The 17647-nt window shown below is 34.1% G+C and overlaps 1 protein-coding gene across 7 annotated transcripts in view; it reads right to left on the bottom strand.

Moving 5' to 3' along the window:
• Positions 1 to 17647, bottom strand: part of FER (FER tyrosine kinase) — a 468410-nt gene that overhangs the window by 300745 nt on the left and 150018 nt on the right. For all 7 annotated transcript variants that reach the window (XM_059063150.2, XM_067031424.1, XM_067031423.1 and 4 more), the window contains 2 exons: positions 15094 to 15216; positions 4312 to 4501 (listed from right to left, as the gene is read on the bottom strand). In XM_059063150.2, the coding sequence (XP_058919133.1) occupies positions 4312 to 4501; positions 15094 to 15216 (313 nt within the window). The remainder of the gene's footprint in view (positions 1 to 4311; positions 4502 to 15093; positions 15217 to 17647) is intronic.

Raw genomic sequence — 17647 nt, 5'->3', positions numbered from 1 at the left:
TCCTTCCTTTCCTCCCTCCCTCCCTCTCTCTCTTTCTTTCTTTTTTGGAAAAACAAGCTGAAATCTTGCTCTTCCTCATCAAAGCTGCTCTGTGGGTACTCTTTCCACACACCTGAAACAAATTCTTTTCCTCTAGTGCTCCTGCGCAAAACCTTAAAGTTGTCCTTGACTCCTCTGTGTCATACCCCACATTTAATCCACAGGAAATCTATGGGCTCAACCTTCAGAACATATCCATAAGCTAAACACTTCCTGTTAGTTCCTGTGATACCATCCTTGCTCAAACTGTCATCTTCTATCACCTGGGTTGCTGTATCAACCTCAATCTTCCATTCTTATTAACCTTAAGCATATTATCAATGCAGTGATCCATTTAATTCAAAAGTCAGAGCATGTCAAACTTCTATTATAACCTCCCAACCTAATGGCTCCCCATTTCATTCAGAGAAAAGCCATAACCCTTAATTATGTTCCACAGGTCCTGAGATCTGTTCTCCATTACTTCTCTAATCTCATTCCCTATACTCTCATCTTCCCCTCTACTCAGAGCTCCTTACTGTACCTTAGACAGTCCAGACCTGCCCTTGCCTTATAGTTTCTGCAATAAATATACCCTCTGACTAGAATGCTCTTTCCCCAGAAATTAAGTGGTTTACTAGCTCCCCAGTTCAAGATTTTGTTCAAACATCACTTTCTCATGTAAAAATTGATCAGTGGATGCCTTTGAATGGTAAGTAGAACTATGAGATATTTTATTTTATTTACTATTCTTATTTTATGTGGTAGGAATGTATTATATTTATTTAATAACATTTATTATTTTGTAGTTATTAAAGCCACATATGTTGTTTTCAGAAATCTTGGAAATTAGGAAAAATGATAAAGAAAAATATTCCTACCATGCAGAAATTTTGTGATGACTATTAACCTATTATTTCATTTTTTTCATTAAAAAGAACATTGTTTATATAAAAAATGTCACTTTCTTGATGATGCTTATCTTTATTTGCATTTAAAATTGTATCCCAACCTGTGACCCTCTAGACCCCCAATCCCCTATCCTGCTTTATTTTTACACCTTGGCATTTAGCACCTTCCAATATAATATATAATTTACTTATTTATTAACTGCCATTCACCACAGAATGTAACCTCTAAGAGATATTCTTCATTAGTTTTATTTACTGATATATTACAAGCATCTAGAAATATCCTCGATACATAGTAGGTGCTCAATAAATATTGCTTGAATGGATAAATGAAACATACTTATCCACAGATAATAGAGAATTACTGTGCAATACTTAATATTTATCAATATCATTTTCTCCTTGGTATTTTGGCCAAAATTAGACTTAGGTGAAAAAAGACAACACTAGAAGGATGACTTTTCCTGACAAAGATGTTTACATTACCTATCTCCACAGTTTTTTAGATTTCTCTAAATTAATAGATGGGCCTTAATGCTCATCAAATTATAAAGTCAAAATGAACATCAGTACATCTAAGAACCTGATTACAATTCTAACCCTGACATCTGAATCACCTTGGAATTTTTATAAGAATATACAATCCATGGCCCATCTCAGCAGTACAGTTCCTTAAGGGCACTCTTCCACAGAAGCATTCACCACCAAAGAGTCTGAGTTTTGGTTAACACTGCCATTAATTAGGATCATGTAAAATAGTTAACACTTACTCTTAAATAATATTTAGGCCAAGATTTTACTATTTTCCATGATATTATGCTTTAATTTTTAGTTCTTCCAATTCTTTCAATATTCAACTAAATTTTCCTTGTTGAAACACCATTTATAAGGATGGAATTTATAAAGAGGAAAACGCAATGGAACTGCTTACATTAATTTCAGGCTTTTTGGGTAATGTTATTCATAAAACAATGCTTAAACAGTCATTTGGGGAAAAAATCATTTATACTTTTAATATTTTGACTGTTTTTGAATAAAATGAAAAGTTATATTCTAATTGTTACTGAAAGATGGAATTATACAAAAATTTCACTGATATACTTGGGAGTATTATTTAGTTTTAAGAACTATGAATTGTAAATATTTCTACTTGTTTATAAAACATACTGAAAAACTCTAATTGCCATCAATCTGAGGAATAATACGTGGGAGTATTATTTAGTTTTAATAACTATGAATTGCAAATATTTCTACTTGTTTTATAAAACATACTGAAAAACTCATTAATTGCCATCAATCTGAGGAATGTCCTCATTAATTGCCATCAATCTGAGGAATAATAAGTGGGAGTATTATTTAGTTTTAATAACTATGAATTGCAAATATTTCTACTTGTTTTATAAAACATACTGAAAAACTCATTAATTGCCATCAATCTGAGGAATGTCCTGTTTGATTTATAAAATGTTACTTTATTATTTTAAACTACATATAGCATTCCTTTGTAAATTCCTTAAAGACTTACTAAAGTCATTGCTTCAGTGAATAGATAAGATGTACAGAAACAAATAGCATTTCAACCATTTAAAATAAACTGGATAAATGCAATATGTGACATCACTTTCTAAAAATTTTATAAGGTATTATCATTTAATGAATGGGTATAAGAGAAAGTTTAAAAGTACCAGAAAGCAGTTTAGCCTCTTAAACTATATTATACATTCTCTCTAAAACATTATTTATTCATTTATTGAAAAAGTTTTTCTTCAATGATTATGAAAGATAAAACTCTAAATGATTACAAGCTCTTAATGAAATAAGAATTAATGAACTGTTATATTTTAAATTCCAAAGTCTAGTTTTTAGTTGTTGTTATCAAATGGGGATATGCTATCATTTAGTGACCTGAATAACTCTTTTATTCTATAATAATAATGCCAACATGAGTCATCTGCATACATAATTACTTAAAATAAATTAGATAGCCCGTTTTAACCTATCTGTCACTAAAAAAGGCTATGAAGTAACCAATTCCACACCCACATGGGGAAAAGGAAATACTATAAACCACACTTAGAGAACAAAAGATTTACTAACTAAGGTTTCAAAGCCAAGCAAAAGAATAAACCTTCAGAAGTTCCTCTGAAAAAAATGCATATGTTAGTTATCAAAAATCAAGAAGCAAGAAAATTACTCCAGTAGGATCCCTGGTCTACATGGTAAGATCTTTATTGTCTGGTAGGACAGTAAAGGAGCGCAAAGAATTATAATTCATAATTCACAATGTAATGTATAGATCACTATGGCTCAATTAATAAAAAATAGTAATAACCACAATAATTTAAACACTTCCTATTCATATCCAGATTTATCTAGAATTGGACATTTCAAATGCAGTCTTTTTTTCCCATAGAAACATTTGAATCCATTTAACAATCAAATTGTACTATTTAGAATCACATAAACTAAAAATTACTAAAATATCACCTATAGCATAATTAACTATAATATAATAGTTCTATTTATGGACTGCATACAGTTACCCACAGAAAAATCCAAGGATACAGCTCAGGCTTTTTCAACCCTGGCACTATTAATATTTTGGTTTGAGTAAGTTTTTGTTGGGAGTAAGAAGGGATGGGCTGTAACATGCACTGTATGGTATTTAGTAGCATCACTGGCCTCTACCCACGAGATAGCAATAGCATCCACCAGCTGTGAAAACCAAACATGCCTGGAGACATGGCCAAATGACCCCTGGGGGGCAAAACTGCCCCCTGATAGAAACCACCAACATAAGATAAAGGAAAGAAGAAAGGAAGGGGAAGAGAGAGAGAAAGTAATTCCACTAGGCATTCTTAAACAGTTAATAAATCTGTATAAAATAAAGTTGAATTTCTAGTTGCTAGATTTAAATGTGTTTATTGTAGTTTAAGGCTATAAGAAAAAACTGTCTTTAAAAAAATCAATGTTTTGTATTGTGAAAACAATAAACACATCATCAATCTCAGATAAATTCTACTGTTCTTATATAAGAAAAAAATTAATAAATATCTTTCTCCTTATTTCTTATTTCTATCTTAAGAATAACACCCTACCTTCCTGCTGTCTCCCAGGAATAAAAACAATTGCAGTCTTTGTTTTCAGTTTTAAAGGCAAGAGAAGAGCTTTTTCCTTTGATTCTACAGGTGGTTCCTGAAAGTGCTCTCCAGGTGACCTGAGGTGACTGACAAGTCTATTTTGCATTTACAAACAAGTTTAATAGGACCTGCATATTAACAAGAGTAATAATTTGTTATAGCAACCAGAATTACTTTTTGTATTCACTTATTACCTATATACTACTCTTTCAACTTTCTCATTTGATTACTCTTTGGCTTACCATAGATGTAACTGATCGTGCATCTTCTTCATAATTTACTACTGGAGGTGGCTCTTTCCCATCATTTTCTTGCACTTTTTGCTCTAGCAATTCTTTCTGTGCTGTAAACTTTGCTTCAGTGCATCTCAGCTGCTGGACTGACTGTTTTAGCTCTTCAAGTGTCTGTTTTTGGCTTAGCAGAAGTACAATGCTAAAAGAGAACAGATTTAATATAAATTATTTCAACTTCTTAAAGAAATAAAGATTTTAAAGAAAACTATATATATATGTATATTTTGCTCCTATTTTCTTTCATTTTCCTCTTTATAAGAGTCATTCAGAATCATAAGAATTATGAAACTAAACAGATTTTGAGTCATCACAGTAGTTATTAAATGTTAGCATTAACAAAATGGAAGGAAATGTTTAGAAGCAAAAACCAAATTCAAGATGCTTTCAAATGTATTATGATATATAGCATTCATTTTATTTTACAGTTAAACCATCTACCTCACAAAGTACAGACACTTAGGTCCAGAAGTGTAGAGCCTAAAATGAATTGATATGACTGAAGGAGAATCTTACTTTATTTCAAATCTCAAATGGAACATAGCTAAAGTCAGATCTGTGCCTAGAGTAAAATAAACCAAATCAAGGTGACACCCTGGAACCAAGCTGTGTGCATATTGTGAGGGGTGTGTTTTTAGAGCTGGGGAAAGCTGTTCTGATAAGGACAAAGGGAATGAGTGTAAGTCCCCAAATCTTCCCCATAACACCATTATAAAGACAGTAAACTTCTCCATTCCTCGTTTAGAGAACTACACAGGCCACATGTTACCTTATAGTGATCTTTTAGCCCTTGGAGGCTGTCCCTAATAGGAATTTCAAATTAATTCACCTACATTAAAGCCACAGGAAAACAGGCAGTGCCAGTGAGGAATACCTCTGGGAATGCTGTCATACTTAGTGTATTAATACCTTTTTTTTAAACATCTTTATTGGAATATAATTGCTTTACAATGGTGTGTTAGTTTCCACTTTATAACAAAGTGAATCAGCTATACGTATACATATATCCCCATATCCCTCCCTCTTACATCTCTCTCCCACCCTCCCTATCCCATCGCTCTAGGTGGTCACAAAGCACTGAGTTGATCTCCCTGTGCTATGTGGCTGCTTCCCACTAGCTATCGGTTTTATATTTGGTAGTGTATATATGTCCATGCCACTCTCTCACTTCCTCCCAGCTTACCCTTACCCCCGCCCCGCGTCCTCAACTCCATTCTCTACGTCTATGTCCTTATTCCTGTCCTGCCCCTAGGTTCTTCAGAACCATTTTTTTTCTTAAGATTCCATATACATGTGTGAGCATACAGTATTTGTTTTTCTATTTCTGACTTACTTTGCTCTGTATGACAGACTCTAGGTCCATCCACATCACTACAAATAACTCAATTTTGTTCCTTTTTATGGATGAGTAATATTCTATTGTATATATGTGCCACATCTTCTTTATCCATTCATCTGCTGATGGACACTTAGGTTGCTTCCATGTCCTGGCTACTGTAAATAGAGCTGCAATGAATATTGTGGTACATGACTTTTTTTTTTTTAATATTTATTTTTGGCTGCGTTGGGTCTTCGTTTGTGTGTGAGGGCTTTCTCCAGCTGCGGCGAGAGGGGGCGACTCTTCATCACGGTGTGCAGGCCTCTCACTGTCGCAGCCTTTCGGTTGCGGAGCACAGGCTCCAGACGCGCAGGCTCAGTAGTTGTGGCTCACTGGCCTAGCCAGTGACTTCTTTGACTGCTATGGCTAAAACTTCCAAAACTATGTTGAATAATAGTGGTGAGAGTCGACAACCTTGTCTTGTTCCTGATCTTAGAGGAAATGGTTTCAGTTATTCACCATTGAGAACAATGTTGGCTGTGGTTAAAACTCTCCAGAAAGTAGGCGTAGAGGGAACTTACCTCAACATAATAAAGTGTATTAATATCTTAATGAACTGTGACATGCACTACTGAAAGTAAGTTACTAATACCTAAAAGACAATTGGGAAAGACAGTTTCTTCAGGAAGTGGTCCTGGAAAGTTGGACAACCGCATATAAATCAATGTTAGAACACACCCTCTCACCATACACAAAAATAGACTCGAAATGGCTTAAAGACTTAAATATAAGACAAGACACCATAAAACTCCTAGAAGAGATCACAGGCAAAACGTTCTCAGACATAAATCGTACCAATGTTTTCTTATGTTAGTCTCCCAAGGCAACAAAAATAAAACCAAAAATAAACAAAGGAGACTTAATCAAACTTACAAGCTTTTGCCAGCAAAGGAAACCATAAACAAAACAAAAAGACAACCTACAGAATGGGAGAAAATATTTGCAAACAATGCAACCTACAAGGGCTGAATTTCCAAAATATATAAGCAGCTCATACAACTCAACAACAAAAAATACAACCCAATCCAAAAATGGGCAGAAGACCTAAATACACATTTCTTGAAAGAAAAAATACAGATGGTCAATAGGCACATGAAAAGATGTTCAACATTGCTAATTATCAGAGAAATGCAAATCAAAACTACAGTGAGGTACCACCTCACACTGGTCAGAACAGCCATCATTAAAAAGTCTACAAATAAATGCTGGAGAGGGCATGGAGAAAAGGGAACCCTCCTACACTGTTGGTGGGAATGTAAGTTGGTGCAGCTACTGTGGAAAACAGTACAGAGGTTCCTCAGAAAATAAAAAATAGAATTACCATATGATCCAGCAATCCCACTCCTGGGCATATATCCAGACAAAACTGTAATTCAAAAAGATACATGCACCCCTCTGTTCATAGCAGCACTGTTCACAATAGCCAAGACATGGAAACAACATAAATGTCCATCGACAGATGAATGGACAAAGAAGATGTGGTATATAAAAATAATGGAATACTACTCGGCCATAAAAAAGAATGGAATGGAATAATGCCATGTGCAGCAACATAGATGCAACTAGAGATTATCATACTAAGTGAAGTCAGAAAGAGAAACACCATATCACTTATATGTGGAATCTAAAATATGACACAAATGAACTTATCTATGAAACAAAAACAGAATCACAGAAATAGAAAACAGACTGGTGGTTGCCCAAGAGGAGGGGACTGGAAAAGGGATGGAGTGGGAGTTTGGGGTTAGCAGATGTAAGCTTTTATATATAGAATGGGTAAACAACAAGGTCCTACTGTATAGCACAGAGGACTATATTCAATACCCTGTGATAAACCATAATGGAAAAGAATATTTTTTGAAAAGAATGAATATGTATGTATAACTGAATCCCTTTGCTGTACAGCAGAAATTAACACAACATTGTAAATCAACTATACTTCAATTTTTAAAAATTGATTAAAAAAAAAAAGAATGAGATCCATAGACTAGGAGAAAAGATTTACAAAAGACATATCTGATACAGGACTGTTATCCAAAATATACAAAGATCTCTTAATGTCAACAACAAGAAAACAAACAAACGGATTAAAAAAATGGGCCAAAGACCTTAACAGATACTTTACCAAAGAAGATATACAGATGGCAAATAAGCACATGAAAAAATGCTCCACATCATATTCCATCAGAAAAATGCAAATTAAAAGAACAATGAGATAACATCATACATTTATGAGAATGGCCAACTCCAGGACATTGACAACACCAAATGCTGGTGAGGATGTGAAGCAATAAACTCTCATTCATTACTGGTGGAAATGCAAAATGGTATAGTCACTTTGGAAGACAGTTTGGTAGTTTCTTACAAAACTAAACATACTCTTACCATATGATCCAGCAATCATACTCCTTGGTATTTAGCCAAAGGAGTCAAAAACTTATGTCCACATAAAAGCCCACATATGAATGTTTACAACAGCTTTATTCATAATTGCCAAAACTGGGAAGCAACCAATATGTCCTTCAGCAGATGAATGGATAAAATGGTATATCTGGACAATGGTATACTTTTCACTGCTCAAAAGAAACAAGCTACCAGGCCACAAAAAGACATGGAGGAACCTTAAATGTACATTACTAAGCGAAAGAAGCCAATCTGAAAAGGCTACACAATGTATGATTCTAATTATGTGACATTCTGTACAAGGCAAAACTATATGGAGACAGTAAAAAGAAAACTATATGGAGACAGAAACAAACCAGATATTCTTCACAGGGTGAATGATCAAAGTATGGTATATCTATACAGTCATGAGTTGAATTGTGTTCTCTAAAAAGATACGTTCAAATCCTAACCCCAGGAACCTCAGAATGTGGCCGTTTTGGAAATAGGGTTGTTGCAGAGGTAATTAGTTAAGATGAAGTCATACTGGAGTGGCTGGGCCCTTAATCCATGACTGATGTCCTTGTAAGAAGAAGAAAATCTGGATACAGATTTTTTTTTTTTTTTTTTTTTTTTTTTTTTTACAGGCAGAACACTATATGAAGATGGAGGCAGAGATTGGAGTGATGCTTCTATAAACCAAAGAATGCCTAGAATGGCCAGCCATCACCAGAAGCTAGGACAAAGGCATGGAACAGAATCTCCCTTAGAGCCCAGAAGAAACCAGTCTGCCAACACCTTACTTCATAGTTCTGGCCTCCAGAACTGTCAGAGAATAAATTTATATCTTTTTATAAGCTGTCCAGTTTGAGGTACTTTGAAATGGCAACTAATACACATGCCATGGAATACTGCATAAGAGTAAAAAGGAATGAAAGTACCTGGATGAATCTCCAGAGAATTACAAGAAATGTAAAAAGACAATCTCAAAAGGTTACATACAGTGTGATTCCATTTTATATAACATTCTTGAAAAGACAAAATTATAGAAATGGAAAATAGATTATTGGTTGCCAGGGGTTAAGGAGGGGCTGGGAGATAGAAGGCAGTGTAGCTATAAAAGTACAAAATGGGGGATCCTTGCAGTGATGAAAATGTTCCATATCATGCTTGTATCAATGTTAATATCTGGATTATGATATTATACTATAGTTTTGCAAGATGCTACCATTAAGGGGAACTGAGTAAAGGGTTTATGGGATCTCTCTGTATTAATTCTTACAACTACATGCCAATCTGTAATTATATCCATTAAAATTTAATTTAAAAATATGTATCACTGGTTGTTCCCTGGCGGTCTAGTGGTGGTCTAGTAGTTAGGGTTTAGTGCTTTCACCCATGCCGTAGCCCAGGTTCAATCACTGGTCAGGGAATTGAGATCCCACAGGCTGCACAGCGTAGCCAAAAAAAAAAAGTTTCACTGCTGCTACTGCTTCCCGTGGTAACATGAGGTTTTTATCATGTCATATACCTTGGGTTCCTAAATAATCTGTTTTAGAAATAGGCCTTTTAAAATTCTTCTTCAGGAGTTCTAAATATCTATTATGTCATATCAGCAATCACTTAGACATTCTGAGACACTATCCTAACACCAAAAATTAGGAAATACATAGAAGGGAATATCACTGAGCCATAAAAAAGAATGAAATAATGCCATTTGCAGCAATTTGGATGGACCTAGAGATTATCATACTAAGTGAAGTAAGTCAGACAAAGACAAATATCATATAATATCACTTATATGTGGAATCTAAAAAAGTGATACAAATGAACTTACTTACAAAACAGAAACAGACTCACAGACTTAGAAAACAAACTTATGATTACCAAAGGAGAAAGGTGGGGGGGGGATAAATTAGGAGTTTGGGATTAACATATACACTACTATATATAAAACAGATAATCAACAAAGATCTACTAAATACATTAACATCTTGCTTTTTCTATAATTACTTTATAAACAATACTGTTATAATCACTATGTAACACACTATAATTATTTTATATGCTTATAACACCATTGAGCAAAAAAGCTATAAATATTTCAAGAAAAAGAAAATTATAATAAATGCATGATTGTATAATACAAGATGCAGAAGAAGCTATAAATAAATTTAAAACATTGAAGGGATCAGGACTTATGCAGGTGCTATTTACTCCCTATTTCTGACTACTCTTTCCATGCATTCTTCACTTGGAGGGCACTTTCTGTCCTTCAGGTCTCAGCAAAAATGCCATTTTCTACAAGACCCCTGACCACCTATCTTAAGCGGGTACTCCTCTGTTATTCTTCTATCTGAACTCCTTGTTTCACAGCAATTATCACAATTGTTAATTTCCTGTTTTGTACTGGTCTACTCTACAAAAGTGTAAGCTTCATGAGACATGTGACCATATGTGTCTTACCTTTCACTGTATTCATAGCACCTAGTGGATATAATCTAAAAATTCTGAGACAAAAATAAAAGGTACCTGAGTTTGCAAACCAGAGCAATACTCCAGATGGTTCAAGTATTACCTTCACTATAAGCTAGATGTGAATCTTTGCAAGTCTCTTAAAATTTCTGGCCCTCAGATGTCACATAATTTGAAAGACCAGGAGGTTGAATCAAATGATCTCTTAAGATTTTACATGGCTCTAAGAGTTATGATTTTATAATGTACAAAGTATTTTTAAGTACTGGGTGATAATGGTACAGCACAATACAACACTGAATAATCATTCACTTTTTGTAAATCAAACGAAGCGTTAAAACCAATAGTAACATTACCAGCTCTTTATGCCAATGAGTCATAAATGACATTTGCTTGGTATATTTTTCCCATAAACTATTTTCTAATATAGTAGTCAAGGATCATAGATCAGGAGAAAATGGATATTATTTCCATTTGAATAAACATGCTTTGGAAGTAATGAGTAAAGATATGTATACTAGAGTGATGTTTTGTGTTCTATTAAAATTATACCATTTCAAATGGTTGGTTTTATTCCTTTCACCCTATTTTTTAAATAAAATTTTGCAATAGCTGTACTTCAACTGAGACCTGCATCATTTATATAAGCTAAGACTCTGTGTTTCTTAGTGTGAATTTAATGTCACATAAAAACCATTCTTTAAGTTCATTTTTCACTTTATATTATTCAATTATAGGACTCAAAGCCATCAAATGATTTCTCATATAGTTTATTTTTCTACTGTTATTATAAGATGTTTTGGAGAAATTTATGTTAAACCCAAATTTAAAGGTTTTAACATTAGTCCCTCATATGTTATATTTTCATAGGAACACAAATGCTATTTCTATTAAGTAAACATTCACATAATTGAATTAATTTAGAAATAATTTAAGAATGTAAGTTATCTAATATAGGATATTTTTAGTATTTGGAAAAAATGTAGTTTTGTTTTATTGTTTTGTTACTTTTTTAAAATTTATTTATTTTTGGCAGCATTGGGTCTTCATTGCTGCGTGCAGACTTCCTCTAGTTGTGGCAAGTGGGGGCTACCCTTCACTGCGGTGCACGGGCTTCTCATTGCGGTGGCTTCTCTTGTTGCAGAGCACGGGCTCTAGGTGCACAGGCTTCAGTAGTTGTGGCACGTGGGCTCAGTAGTTGTGACTCGTGGGCTCTAGAGTGCAGGCTCAGTAGTTGTGGCACATGGGTTTAGTTGCTCCGTGGCATGTGGGATCTTCCTGGACCAGGGATAGAACCTGTGAGCCCTGCACTGGCAGGGGGATTCTTAACCACTGCGCCACCAGGCAAGTCCCTGTTTTATTACGTTTAACTAACATGGTATATGAAGCTAAAAAAGTCTGCAGAGTAAAAATAAATCTATTTTTGAAACTAGATAAAAATTGCTTTTAATCATATATTTAAATAAATATATGTAGACATATATATTTACATATACACACAAAAAAATGGAAATGTTTAAGAAATATTAAGAAAATGAAATGCAAACATTTACCCTAGAATCCCTTTCAGACTATTTGTTTAGCAAAATATTTTAACATATGATTCAAAGACAAACTTCAACCCTAACAATGTGTAAATTAATGAGATTTCACAATGACTACTTGGTTATATAAATATGCTTAACATTTTCAAGATTATACCCTGAAGCTAACAATAAAAATTCCATGAATAACAAAGGGGTGACAGAACTTGGGGTTAACAGGACTCATTCCCTGAACTGCTTGACATACTTATCCCTTCTAATTTATTCTCCTAAAAACACTGTTGAAATCATAAGATCTAGCAATCGCTGTGATCAAACAGACAGAAACAGTCAGGAACTCATGCATTTTCTATCACTTACTGGGTATGTGATTCTAAGTAAGTTATCTAAATTCTCTAAGTCTTAAAGGTAAAATCCAGGTAATTACACAGGAAGCATAGTGAAGATAACATTCAGTGAATTAACATATATAAAACATCTAGGATAGTATGTGGAACAGAGTACAAACTCAAGAGATATTATTTCCCATATGTCCACCACCCTTTAAGCTTCCTCTCCTCTATGCCCATTCTCATCTTCTGATAAATACAAGTAGGTGGAGGAATGTGGATCACACTGATTATGTAGATGAAGAGAGAATCGAAGATGTGAGTCAAGAGAACATACCAAAAATATCAAAGAATCTACAACTTCCAGAGTAAGATAACACTTAAAGATTGCCTCCCCCAGCAACTCAGTCATGCTGGTGAGAGGGGTCAGCTATCCTACTGTATTTCTTTATATCTGCTAAATCATAAAACAGGAGTCATTTACAATGTGCACATGTACGAAACTGTAAAACGTACAACTGCTTGGTCATCTGAAGAGATTTACTAGCAAATAGAGAAAAACAAAAGATAATTTTTTAACTTTATACATGCAATGGTTAATAAATTTTATATTTATAATCCCAATAGAATCTTCTGTTGATGTAATACTGAAAATTTCCAGATTTATTAAAAGAATATCCAGAGTAACTCAAATTTTCCTGTTCTCACCTTTAAAAGGCTCATCAATTTCAATATGACATTTAACACCAAGTTGTAATAAAAGCCATAGTATAAGTGGGAGAAGTAGGCTCCTAATATCCTGAGTTGTACAATAGGATAGATGGTGTTGCCATTCACTGAAATTTTAAAAAATACTAAGAGTGAACTAGGTTGCATTGGGCTGGGTTGGGTTATATTGAGGGGATTTTTAATTCAGCCTTAGATATGAGAAATTTAGTGTACTTCTAAGGCATCCAAGGAGGCATGTCAAGTAGGCAACTGATTACACAGCCATAGAGTTCAGAGAGACAATCTGAGTGAGAGTAATATACATGAGTCATCTTCAGGGGATCACCTAGAGATAGAGTACAAGAGAGGAGAATGACATAGCCTAGGGCCATGCCTTGGGTAACTCCAAAATATACTGGCTGAGTGGGGAGGATGAATTTACAAAGAAGGAGTGGCCAGAAATTGAGAAGCAAGATCTGTCACCTTGGTCCCAAAGGCCAAGGGAAATGAAGTCAACAAAGATACTGTGAGGAGGTCAAGTAAGATAATTGCTAAATTTAGCAATATAAAGGTCATTGATGATCTTATAAATATCTACCTATTTCAATGGTGACAGGGCAGAAGCCAGATATCTGTGGGTTAATTACTAAGTGAGACTTGAGGAAATGAATGCTCATTAGCACTCTTAGAACAAGTTTGACTAAGAAAACAGAAAGTAAAGACAGTAATTGAGGGAAAAGATGAAGATTAAAGACAGGTTATCTAGGGTGGTAAGAAAGGTAGAGATTATATTCAGGAGTCAAAACTTAAGAATATTTAAAAAGTGAGCACAGGACACAGTTGAGAAGAAATGGTGAACATAATATAAAACAATGTAAAATTTCTGGGAAAGTAAGAGATGATGAGATATAAAAATAGGCACAAGAAATAGACAGGAAAAGGAACAGATCCTCTATGGAAGTAAGGAAAGGGAATGGGTACAAACGTGGTGCATTTAGATATCTAAAATTCTAGAAAATAAGGTATTTGCCACCTAATGCTTCTAATTTTTTTTCTATGTAGGAGAGGTCCATATGCTGACTATGATGGGGTATATAACAAGATCAGAAATTTGAGAGAAGTAGAAAATATTTGAAAATTTGTGTAGAAAGTAAGAGCAAGTATAGACCAGACAAATGCTACACATCACAATCCTTGGAAGTCTTTACAAATCACACCAATTGGGAAAGTATGATAGCAAGAAATTTATATATTCTAGTCTAGGATTAGAGAAACCATACCAGTAACCCCTGCTGGAGATGCAAACAATGACCAAAGTCAGATTAGAAATTTTAAATTTTAGATCAAAATTTAAACCTTAATACAGCAGAAAACATAATTATTGAAATCAGTAAAAACAAGAGTATAACAAAACAAGTAAAGTCAGAGGATCCAAGAAAATATTTACAGATCCAGAAATCAGCAAGAAAAACAACAGTAAGACAAAAACAGGACAGCAAATATCAGAAGGATTTTTATAGGTGAAACAGACTGCTCTTTTTTAGTAGGTTTATATGCTTCCTTCTAACACCGTAGAAACCAGTTTCTAGATAATACTGGTCTGTGACTTTCTTAACAAGGAATTCACAGTGAATCTTGTAGACTTTGATGAGGAGGAGTAAAGACAGGCTTTAACAGGGTTTTTCAGAAAACAGTTCAAACCATTAAAACATTGAGACATATTTAGTACACTATATTGATAAAAACACAAAATCCCTCTTCTAGAGTCCTAGAAAGTAATTCAACCATACACAGTTTTATACTTAACATGAAATTTCAGCTTCTAGAAATTACACATCCATAATTCCATGTAACTGAAGTATTTCTGTAAAATTACATCAATTAAACTTTCTTCCTTCAAATTATTTGTTTTACTCACTCAGACTTCTTTTCATAGGTCTTAGAAGATTCCTCAATCCTCTTCTCTAGCTCCAGGACAGCTTCCTCCTTATTTAAAAGCATCTGCTGTGTCTGTATAAGTTCCTCTGCTAAAGTTTTCAACCTAGAATGAACAGATTCCTCATTATCAATCAATACATTAATTACACTCACTTTATACATACAAAAAAAAAAGGGATTCATATATCTAAGGTTGCAATGTCCAAAACAGTAGCCACATGTAATTTTACACTACCAAATGTAAAATAGCTAGTGAGAAGCAGCCGCATAGCACAGGGAGATCAGCTCGGTGCTTTGTGACCACCTAGAGGGGTGGGATAGGAAGGATGGGAGGGAGATGCAAGAGGGAGGAGATATGGGGATATATATATATGTATGCTGATTCACTTTGTTATAAAGCAGAAACTAACACATTGTTAAGCAATTACACTCCAATAAAGATGTTTAAAAAAAGTTAATGCATATAAAAATAAAAATTAAGAGCAAAATTTCAGTTCCTCAGTTGCATCAGCCACATTTCAAACACTCAACAGACACATGTGGCTAATGGCTACCTCTCTGGACAGAGAAAAGAACATCTCAATGATCACAGTGAGTACTCTTGGGCAGTCTGTTTTAGAGAGTCTTATTCATCAAACAGCAAAAGAGAAACAGAAACTGAAAACGGAGAAAGAGAAAAGGACTAAAGTAAAAAATACCTGTCATCTCCCAGGAAGAGTGTATAGTGAAAAAAACATGATTTTTGTTTTCAGAATAACATGTATTTATAATCTGGCTTTGCCACTTTTTATCTGAGATCCTGGGCAACTTGCTTAAGCTCATTGGATCTATTTTCTCATTAGTATTGTGGGTACTGTAATACCTGCTTCAGAGCATTGTTTTGAAGATGAAATACACTAATGTATACACAATGAATGGTACTTAGGAGGCATCTGAGTAAAAAACATCTAGTATTATTTGCATATGTCATCTCATTTAATTCTCACAACAACCTATGAGATAGATACTATTATCCTTATTTTAAAGAAAAGAAAGTAAGGCTCACTCACATGGTAATTTAATATAAGCTATTTGTTTTCACATATTACAATAGAGGTATTTTCTATTAATATATAGATTTGAATACAATTAAATACATAAAATTAATATGTACCCATAGATCAGACAATTTTTGGTTACATAAAATGCATTTGGTCCTGAATAGAAATATTTCTACCATGAAAACACACACAGCTAGAATCTAAAAAATAATACAAATTAACTTATTTACAAAACAGAAACAGACTCATAGACATGGAAAACAAATTTATGGTTATCAAAGGTGAAAGGAAGGGAAGGAATAAACTAGAAGTATGGGATTAACAGATACACACCACTATATATAAAATAGATAAGCAACAAGGATTTACTGTATGGCACAGGAAACTATATTCAATATCCTTTAATAACCTATAATGGAAAAGAATCTGAAAAAGAATATATATATATATATATATATATATATATATATATATAAAACGGAATAACTTTCCTGAACACCTGAAATTAACACAGTATTTTAAATCAACTATAGTTCAACTACAAAAAGGAAAAATAAAATTGCTATAACCATAAAAAATAGATACACAGCTATCATATCACATTAAAATTTTTATCTTCAGCTTTTTAAAGCAAGACATGAAACCCAAAATATACAAAATATTAAATAACCCAAGGACTTCCCTGGTGGCGCAGTGGTTGAGAATCCACCTGCTGATGCAGGGGACACGAGTTCGTGCCCCGGTCCGGGAAGATCCCACATGCCGCAGAGCGGCTGGGTCCGTGAGCCATGGCCGCTGAGCCTGTGCGTCCGGAGCCTGTGCTCCGCAACGGGAGAGGCCACAACGGTGAGAGGCCCGCGTACCACAAAAAAATATAAATAAATAACCCAAGTATATGAATATTTGAATTTATTTAAAGTTAAAGAGATGATAAATAAAGTCAAAAGTAAAAGTCAAACTTCAAAGAAATATTTGCACTGGGAATTACAAGCAAAAGCTCATGGAGAAAAACTCTTAGAAAAAAGTCAACCTACTATGAAAATGGACAAAAAACACAACAGGAAGTTCATCAAAAAAAATTCAAATGATCAGTAAGCACACGGAAATATTTACAACCTGAACCACACACACAAAAAAGCTGCAAATTAAATGAATAGTAAGTTATTTTTCACCTACTAAAATTGACAAGCATGAAAAAGTGATAATATTCAGTATTCTCAATATTGTAGAGAGAAAGAAAAAGGAAGGAAGGAAGGAAGGAAGATATAGTAAGGATGGAAGGGGTATAGGATTGGAATAGGGGGTGATTTAAGGACAAAAAAGCCTCTCATATTTTACTCTATATTATTCAAATCTCATAACAAAAATGAATTGATTTTTAAACTATTAAATAATACATAATAGAGGTAGAAGAGGTAGAAAAACTATGAGACATAATCAGAACAACTCAAAATATAGGGAAGGAGGGGGAGAGGGAGGGAGGAAGGAAGGCAG

Source organism: Kogia breviceps, chromosome 4 (assembly GCF_026419965.1).
Source record: "Kogia breviceps isolate mKogBre1 chromosome 4, mKogBre1 haplotype 1, whole genome shotgun sequence".
Lineage (NCBI taxonomy): Eukaryota > Metazoa > Chordata > Mammalia > Artiodactyla > Physeteridae > Kogia > Kogia breviceps.
This window is presented reverse-complemented; position numbering and strand designations above follow the sequence as displayed.